We start from the raw sequence: 10,068 nt of genomic DNA on the forward strand, positions 1-10,068 counted from the left end.
CCAAGGAACACTCCCTACAGCCCATGTGGCCCCCCCGGGGCAGGTGGCCCCACTTGGTGGACCCCCGGGACCCTCCCGGTGGTCCCGGTACATTACCGATAAACCCCGAAACTCTTCCGGTAACCAAAACAGGACTTCCCATATACAAATCTTTACCTCCGGACCATTCCGGAACTCCTCGTGACGTCCGGGATCTCAACCGGGACTCCTAACAACATTCGGTAACCACAAACTTCCTTTATAACCCTAGCGTCATCGAACCTTAAGTGTGTAGACCCTACGGGTTCGGGAGACATGCAGACATGACCGAGACGATCTCCGGTCAATAACCAACAGCGGGATCTGGATACCCATGTTGGCTCCCACATGTTCCACGATGATCTCATCGGATGAACCACGATGTCAAGGACTTAATCAATCCCGTATTCAATTCCCTTTGTCTAGCGGTACGATACTTGCCCGAGATTCGATCGTCGGTATCCTGATACCTTGTTCAATCTCGTTACCGGCAAGTCTCTTTACTCGTTCCGTAACACATCATCCCGTGATCAACTCCTTGATCACATTGTGCACATTATGATGATGTCCTACCGAGTGGGCCCAGAGATACCTCTCCGTTTACACGGAGTGACAAATCCCAGTCTCGATTCGTGCCAACCCAACAGACACTTTCGGAGATACCTGTAGTGCACCTTTATAGTCACCCAGTTATGTTGTGACGTTTGATACACCCAAAGCACTCCTACGGTATCCGGGAGTTGCACAATCTCATGGTCTAAGGAAATGATACTTGACATTAGAAAAGCTTTAGCATATGAACTACATGATCTTGTGCTATGCTTAGGATTGGGTCTTGTCCATCACATCATTCTCCTAATGATGTGATCCCGTTATCAACGACATCCAATGTCCATGGTCAGGAAACCGTAACCATCTATTGATCAACGAGCTAGTCAACTAGAGGCTTACTAGGGACATGGTGTTGTCTATGTATCCACACACCCCAACCCGAGCTTTGCCCCCTCTCCCACTCTCTCCCCCTCTCAAATCCTCTCCCAAAACTTGCAAATTCGAAGAATTTGTCCGTGGATTTCGAAGTCATACCCTCCCTCAAGGTAATCTTCTCCGATCCCTTGTTTTGATCCAAGTAATGCTAGTTTGGGAAACCCTAGTTTTCTTTGGATCTAGAGATTTGCATGGAGATGTGAGACCTTTGTTTGCCAATTTCCTATGATTAGGCTTTGTTAGTATGTTAGGGTTATTCTTATGGGTGTTCTTATGTTGGTGCTAGGGTTATGGTTAGGGTTATTGTTAGGGTTATGGTTAGGGTTAGGGTTATGGTTAGGGTTAGGGTTATGGTTATGGTTAGGGTTAGGGTTGTTGTTTGATATATATATATATATATATTAGGGTTTGTATTCCGTGTTAATCCTTAAATTAGTACTCATGGAAGCAATGTTACGATGTGTTGTTTGAATTCTTATAGGGATGGGAAGAACATGTGTGTTTGTTCATCATGGGGACAAATACGCCTTCTTGAAAGGCAATATTGAACCGGATCTGGATGAGCTAGATATGTTGTTTGATAGTAGTCCTAGATATGCGGAGCTCTTGCAACAAGTGAGGAAAGATTTGAATTGGATGGACCCTAGTGATATCGTTGAGTTGGAGGGAAGGCATAATGTAGGTTTTGGAATGCACATCCGTTGGAAGACAATGCGTATCAACTCGGAGCAACGTTGGGTTGCATACAAGGAAACGGTGGCCGATTCACTTGACAAGGCTCTTGAGTTATTTGCAACGAAGAAGGTTGATTCAAATTTGCATTTGGACTTGAACCGGAAACCCTCCCCTTTGGTTGCTAGTAGCCCCCCACCCTTGAAGCGAGATGAAATTGTTGAACCTCTTTTGACCCAAGAAGTGAGGCCAACATTGAGCCCGTTTACAAACAACCAAGATGAAGCTTTGCAAGAGGACAATGATGAGTATGCAGACGATGACAATGAAGTTGATCTCCATGACAACAATGTGGGTGATCTTGACAAATATCATTTTCAAGAGACAATGGACCATTCCATCCCTTTTTCCCGTGCATATGCATCAGATTCGGATGACGAAGGTCCCGATGAACAAGTTGATGAGGAGGGGTTCACGGTGAAGGAGGTCGAAGCTTTCGAGAAGGTATTCGGTCGGGATCACAAGACACCATTGTTCAAGGATGTTAGTCTCGCGGATGAAGCCGTTGTGGATGGTGGCAAATCTATATCTCTTGGGGTTAGGCCAAGCTCTCACCGTGATTTGGGAGACGACAAGAACCGGATTGGTAAAGGGTGTAAGTTCGAAACCTTCTTGGAATTGAAGGTGTGGCTCGACAACTACTCGGTTACGCATTATCGTCCACACAAGGTGGTGCATTCGGACGTCAATGTGCGCTACACGGTTGCATGTGCATGTGAAGATGAAATATGTCCGTGGATTGTGCGTGCAAGACCATGGAAAGGAGGTCCCGCTTGGCACGTAGTGAGTTGTGTGCCAACTCACATGTGCCGAGGCAAAAGGGTGGATGGCAAGATTGTGTCCCAAGACCACAGACAACTCACGTCTGAGTTCATCGCTTACAGGCTCTCCAACTCAATATCCACACTTCCAACAATGAGCGTCCAACATGTCATTGACCTTGTGAAAGCCATCTTTCATTACAAGGTGAAGTACGGCAAGGCATGGAAGGCGAAGCAAGCCGCATTTAAGATGTTGTATGGTACTTGGGAGGAAGCATACAACCGAATCCCTAGGTTGTTGTTAGCCATGGCCGCCACAAACCCGGGCATGGTTCATGTTGTCGAGCCTCATGGGCACCAAACAACGGTTTATGAAGGAAAGAAAGTCCGAGTATTTGGCCGTGCATTTTGGGCGTTCGAGCAATGCGTGAGGGCTTTCGAACACTGTAGGCCGGTCATCTCCATTGATGGCACGTTCTTGACCGGACAATACAAGGGCACCTTGTTGGTTGCGATAGCAAGTGATGCCAATAACCGGGTGTTGCCATTGGCATTTGCTTTGGTTGAGGCGGAGAACAATGACAACTGGGAGTGGTTTATGCGTCTTTTGAGGACGAAGGTGTTACCCGCTCAAAGGAAAATTTGTGTCATATCGGATCGGCATGCAGGAATTCTTAACGCAGTGGAGATTGACATTCCCGGGCATGCTCCGTTGCACCATCGATGGTGCATGAGGCACTTTTGTTCGAACTTCTATAGGGCATGTGGCCTTAAGGAGTTGGCCGATGATCTTCAAGATTGTTGTCTTGCTTTCTCCGAGAAGCGGTTCGCCACTTTGTTGAACAAATTGCTCGCACACAAAAAACTTGATCACGGGGGTCAAGACTTTATGAATAGGCACATTCCCCACCGGAACAAGTGGGCACGTGCTTTTGATGAAGATGGCCGAAGATACGGTCAAATGACAAGCAATATGGCCGAATGCTTCAATAGGGTGCTCAAAGGTGCACGTGGATTACCCGTGACGGCAATAGTTCAATACACATTTGACAAGATGAATGCGTACTTTCTAAAGTACTCAATGGAAACTGATGCACAGATAGCGGGTGAGAACCCACGCAAGTACAAGTACAAGTTCCCACCCAAGGTTGATGAATGGTTAGAATTTCAATCACGAAAGGCGGACTCAGAATAAGCTATATTATATGACAACGAAGAGTGGAAGTATGAAGTGAAAGAGCCAGGAGGAACCACAAACGATGGTCGGCAACATGGAGGTCGGGCTTTCAAGGTGTCGTTAACACAATGTGATTGCTCTTGCGGGAGGCCATTGTTGCTTCATCTCCCATGCTCACATTTGTATACCGCCGGTCGTGTTAGAAATGTGGACATCAATCACCCACGCACCGTGAGGGAGTTGGAGTTCTCAATCATGACGGTCAAGAAAACATGGGCTCCCCGCTTTCACCCATACTTTGACCAATCACAATGGCCGGAGTACCATGGAGTTCAACTATGGCCGGATCCGGAGTTGAAGGTTGTTAAACGTGGTAGACATAAAACAAATCGTTTTAGAGGCGACATGGACGGATGGGGCCATGGTGGCCACCGCGAAGAGGGAAACGATCAATTCCAAGAGCCTCGTGAGAGCTCCCGTTGTGGGGAATGCAGAGGTCATGGCCACAACAAAAGAAAATGTACGAAACCAAGGAAAAGGTCCAAGAAAAATGATGCAAGCACTAGCCAACAAGGAGCTACACAAGGGAGCCAACCAAGTGGTAGCCAACAAGTGCCAAGCCAACCAAGAGGTAGCCAACAAGTGCGAAGGCAACAACGTGGTAGCCAACAAGTGCCAAGGCAACCAAGTGGGAGCCAACCTAGTGGTAGCCAACAAGTGCCAAGGCAACCAAGTGGGAGCCAACCTAGTGGTAGCCAACAAGTGCCAAGGCAACCAAGTGGGAGCCAACCTAGTGGTAGCCAACAAGTGCCTAGCCAACCAAGTGGTAGCAAACAAGTGCCAAGCCAACCAAGTGTTAGTCAAAGAGGATCTAGGCAACAAAGAGGTCGGCAACTAGGACTTACAAGAGGCCGTGGTGGTGGTAGTCTAGGCCGTGGTGGTGGTAGAGCTCGTGGTGGTGGTGTTGGCCGTGGTGATGGTCTTGGCCTTGGTGATGGACTTGGCCGTGGTGATGGACAAGGGCAAGGTCGTTATGGAGGAATGTTTGGATACCTCGATGGACCATTTCCGTATGTTGCTCACTAACTATAATGTTTCAAATGTTCTTGTTTTCCATATGTTATTTTTTTTTCATATGTTCCATTTGTTTGTATTGTCTTTACTAACCATTATGTTTCACTCATTGTAGGTATGGCGGCTTCCCAACCCAACAAACCAACAATGAAGGAGGATGGCGAAGATGAGATGGCGGGATGGTGGGAGAAGGCTGCGAAGAAGCTTAGAGAGGAGGATGCAGCCAAGCTAAAGAAGAAAAAGGAAGAGGAGCTTGAGGAGAAGAGGAAGGAAGAAGAGAGAGCGTCAAATGTGATGCGCGCTAGGGAGCAAGCATTGGTGAGGAAATGTGAGGAGGCACAGAAGAAGCGTCAAAAGGATTTTGAAGAAGGAACCATGAAGCTTTGGGCAATTGCAGCTGAAAAAAAAGAGAGGGAGGAAAAGATATTCATGGAGAGGGTGGTTAAGGAGGCCCACCTCATAAGGAAAAGGGAGGAGGAAGAGGAAGAAGAGAAGAAGAAGAAGAAGGGAAAGGGGCCTTGCTCTACGCAATAGAGCTATGTCATCTTCAACTTGCTTGTGGACGATAATCGTGTTATCCTCTAAACTATGCTCTTCGATTTGGTTGTGAACTACTATGTGTCATGAACTACTATCTCTCCTCTTCGATTTGGTTGTGATCTACTATGTGTCATGAAGTACTATGTATTATGAATTAGTATGTGTCGTGAAGTACTATGTGTTGTGAAGTACTATGTGTCGTGAACTACTATGTGTCACAGTTCTTTGCTTGCTATGTGTCGTGAGCTACTATCTCTCCTCATCGGAATATGTGTGTGTGTGCCAAAAATTTGCTAAGTACAGGTGCAACGCCTAGCTACTGGGCGTTGCACTGCACAGTGTGGCGCCTCGGTGCTAGGCGTTGCATGGGCTGTAGCTTGCAAACAGAGTGTTTGCTCTCTGTTTAGCTCAGTCCATGTGTGCAACGCCTCAGCTCTAGGCGTCACACTATATAGTGCAGCGCCTAGAGCTGAGGCGTTGCACACATGGACTGAGCTAAACAGAGAGCAAACTTTCTGTTTGTAAGCTACAGCCCATGCAGCGCCTAGCACCGAGGCGCCACACTCTACATTGCAACGCCTAGCTACTGGGCGTTAGTGGCTGTAGCTTGCAACCAGAGTGTTTTCTCTCTGGTTAGCTCAGTCCATGTGTGCAACGCCTTAGCTCTAGGCGCTGCACTATACAGTGTGACGCCTAGAGCCGAGGCGTTGCACACATGGACTGAGCTAACCACAGAGCAAACACGCTGGTTGCAAGCTATAGCCACTGCAGCGCCTAGCACCGAGGCGCCACACTATACAGTGCAACGCCCAGTAGCTAGGCGTTGCACTGTAGAGTGTGGCGCCTCGGTGCTAGGCGCTGCATGGGCTGTAGCTTGCAAACAGAATCATTATCAGGTAGAGATGAGGAAGGGAGAGGGGGACTTGGTGCACCCAGAGGGTGATTGTCATGGTTCAGAGTTCAATGTGGTTGAGCAGGGAGTTGAGGTCACCCTCGAGGATCCAGACCAGTTCAAACATGTCGAGACTGCCAATGTGAATGATCAAGATGAGGGCTTTAATGGTGAAGCTAATGAAGATCAAGTTCAACATTATTAAGACAACAAGTGCAACATAGAGGACCAAGTTCAACATTGCTAAGACGTCAACTCCAAGTTCAACATAACTAAGACATACAAAGAGGATTAAGTTCAACATAGAGCTACCACAAATAAAGGACTATGGCTGGTTCCTAAGAAGAGCTAGTTCCTTGAGCGCTTTTTGGCTGCTTCCCCCCTCTTGCTGGCTAACTTCTTGACCTTCCTAGGAAGAGGAACACGCTCCCGCTCCGGCTCCGGTTCCTCCACGTCATCGACATCGTCATCCAAATAGTCATCCAAAGCCGCCATCCGCGAGGTGCCGACCATCCTTTTTCCTCTTTCGGTGAAGTCTTCAGGTGTGTACTTGTTGATTCCCTTTCTAGGCTTTAGCATGTATGCAGACCTAACCTGGTACGCCCCCAAGGTCATATCATCATCAGCAACCTATGCATCAACAAAAGATATGAAAAGACCGTGTGTGAGGATATAGTTAGCAATGCATCAACAATTGGATATATATGCTCATGCCATACCTCTTGGGTGACCACACCCACATCCTCATCCTCCAAATGATCACCATGGCTCTGGCCCGAAGCGGGATCTGATGGTGTCGCCAACCTAGACCGTTCTGGTGATACATACTCGGGGTCACGACAACCAAAAAGGTTTGATAGTTGCCTTAACTTTTGGCCCTGGCGCTGCAACATGTACAAGTGAATGAGACATCGAACGTAGCAACACATGTTAAGTGCTAGTTTGAAGGAGATGTGAACCTTGATGAATGCTCGAAGTGCACCTTCTCCATCGCTTTTGCTAGCCGGGGTTGTTTCAAGAATAGTCTCGGTCTCATCAGCTGCTTTCTTGATCTGGGCACGCTATGAATAGAAATGGTATTAACGTGTTAGGCAAGCGAAGATGTGAATAGTGTGAATGAAAAGCAAAGAGGGCAAATACCACAAAGTTCATCATTGGAGCTGAAGGGATCACTGAGTTGCCTTTCCTGACTAATGTGTTGTACTGGTGTTGGGCTACCTCATCAAAAACAGTGGGTTCTTCCAAAATCTCCTCAGCATACGCCGGCTTGCATACCTCCACACGGGTACTTGCAAGAAACCATGTGAGATAGTTGTTGAACGCTATAGGGCAGTGCTCACGAAGCTGGACTCCTTTTCCAGCCCTACTTGCTCCACACTAAGCGCAAACTATACGACATACTTTCTGTGATGCTTGGCCCAATCCTTAATCTTCCACTGCCTTTTCCTATCCAACCTGCAAGTTAGAAACATAATATTAGTAGCATCGAAACCGCCGAGAAGCTGCTAAGTACTCAAGGTCAATTATATCTTACGCGTGTAGCAACTTGTCCGTGTCCTCCCACTCCGGCGGATGTGCCTAGAACAAACCAAACCGACGGTGCACTCGATGTGGGAGGTGAAGCTCAACCGCCCAGTTGCATATGAGTGGGCACCGCATACGCCAGAGATCCCTATCCCTAGTGCACATCGGATTCAGCCTGAACTCTAAAGGGTTACCAAAACTATCTCCTGTTCCATACGGCTCCCATATCACCTGCAAAATGGGATAGAATGCAAAATTGATATCGAGTTGCAATAGAAGCATCATAATCACTTATGCCATGTCAATTCACCTGCTCAGGAGTGATCGCGTCAAGCTCACTCTGGTACAACTTGTACATGACCGAGGGATCATCTGTCGTCTCATTTATCACATCCCACTTGTAAGCCCAAGTGGGTAGCCGTAGTAGGTCACCTTTGTCGTCCCAATCATCGTACTTCACCTTCTTCGGACGTCCAACCGACAAACGCTCCCAGCTCCATATGGAAAGTGCGAGCAAACAACCACCAATACCTCCAGATGACCTACAACAGGCTTCGTCCAACTGCACATAAAAGAGAACATGGTTCAATTAAGAGCAAGATCGCATTCATAATGTAGCAATGAAGTGAAAAAGAAACAACTTCATACCTGTCTATACAAGTAAGCCAGTGTCGCCGAACCCCAACTCCATTTGCTATCGAAGACGGTCAACGCCTTCAGCCACATCCATGGAGCATTCTTGCCTGTGCCATCAGCAAACATAGTCCTGCATATCACATACCACATGTAGACACGAGCATATATCTTGACCGTGTCCTCATCAGCTTCCGGTGGGCAAGTACCAAAGTGCTCAGTAATCCACGTGAAAGTAGCACCGGCTGCGACTCTTTCCTTCTTCTTGTTTTCTGCTGCTGGTTCCGGAGGCTCCGGAGGAACCATACCGATAAGGGCATGCATCTGCGCGCGCCACCCATCGGAGTCGGTGCTCATACATAGAGGATTCCCATCGATAGGAAGACCGGTGATCATAGCAATATCCTGGAGCGTCACTGTCATCTCCCCGGTCCGTAGATGGAAACTATGTGTCTCCGGCCGCCAATGATCAATAAGCGCGGTGAGTGCTGGAGCATTGTTGGGTGGCGTCGACCGTCTGACCATATGAATGAAAGGGAGAAGTCCTGTCTCCCTTACATACGGTGTGTATCGCTCATCATAGCGCATCCACCCAAGGGTGACCCCATGAGAACGAAGCTTCAAAGGTGCAAGCGCCTACAAACAAACAATTCATAACATTACATATGGGGCATTTGTGTTTGAAATAAATACGAAATTCATAAAACAGGCCACTTTCATTATTACCCGCTGCTCCACCGCCATAGCGTACGACCGGTGTTGTTTGTCCCAGTGATAATCGAGAAGCCAAACCATCCTAACAATTTTGAAAGAAAGCTTTCTTGTCAACACGATTATCTTTTCAATACAAATAAACTAAAGTACGCCTACTAGATGCAAAATACAAAGCATATGTATCCAAACCATTCTTGCCAATACAAATGTAATTTCAATAAACTAAACTAAGCCTACCTCATGCAAGATTCAATACAAATATCTTTTCCATATAAATAAAATGTCAACCTATGTATCCAAACTATATAAATAACATGTCAACCTATGTATCCAAACCACATTCTAGTCTAACAAGGGTTCCCCAAATCTAATACATGCAAGATTCAAACAAAAATTCCCTAAATCTAATACACACAAGATTCAAACAAGGGTTCCTCAAATCTCCGAAATAGTATACATTCTATGGATAGAAAGAAGGGGATCGGAGAAAAGTACCTTCTAGGATGATTGGTGAAGGAATCCACGGGCCAAATCGTCAGATTTGAAGATTTTTTAAGAGGGGATTGAGAGGGGGAGAGGAGGAAGCCGCCGGCCGCCTGTTCTGTAACTCCTCTGGAATGAATGGGTGGGGTGGGGGGGGGGGCAGCGGGCGGCTGGCATCTAAGTCACAGTGCAGCGCCTGCGGGCCGGGCGCTGCACATTACGGTGCAGTGCCTAGCTCTGAGGCGCTGCTCTGAGGCGTTGCACTGCTGGGTGCGGGCCCAGGGGCTGCCACGGTGGACTGGCGTGCAACGCCCCCGAGCTGGGCGCGTGGCGCCTGCGTGGCGGGCGCTACACAAAAGGGTCAGTGCTGTGAAATAGTTTCATGGGTAGTTCATTTTGTGAATTGATTTCGTCCACAGGTTAAAATAGTCAAAATCTCCTCCGCCCATACAATGGTAGCCAGTACAACTTTAGGCTGGAAAGTTTAAAATAATAGTACTGGTACGAAGACATTGTAATCCTCGTGTGTGTTC

At 47.4% G+C, this 10,068-nt stretch overlaps 1 protein-coding gene and 1 pseudogene across 1 annotated transcript; one reads left to right on the forward strand and one right to left on the reverse strand.

Moving 5' to 3' along the window:
* The first annotated feature begins 1,078 nt into the window (after positions 1–1,078).
* On the forward strand, positions 1,079–5,443 carry LOC147973034 (uncharacterized). The gene is made up of 2 exons (XM_087524141.1): positions 1,079–1,115; positions 4,865–5,443. The coding sequence occupies exon 2, from the start codon at positions 4,867–4,869 to the stop codon at positions 5,281–5,283; it is 417 nt and encodes a 138-aa protein (XP_087380267.1). The 5' UTR covers positions 1,079–1,115; positions 4,865–4,866; the 3' UTR covers positions 5,284–5,443.
* A 799-nt stretch (positions 5,444–6,242) lies between these two features.
* On the reverse strand, positions 6,243–9,082 carry LOC147973035 (serine/threonine-protein phosphatase 7 long form homolog; annotated as a pseudogene).
* Between the last annotated feature and the right edge of the window lie 986 nt (positions 9,083–10,068).

Source organism: Triticum urartu, chromosome 5A (assembly GCF_056163025.1).
Source record: "Triticum urartu cultivar PI428250 chromosome 5A, HENAU_Tu73, whole genome shotgun sequence".
Lineage (NCBI taxonomy): Eukaryota > Viridiplantae > Streptophyta > Magnoliopsida > Poales > Poaceae > Triticum > Triticum urartu.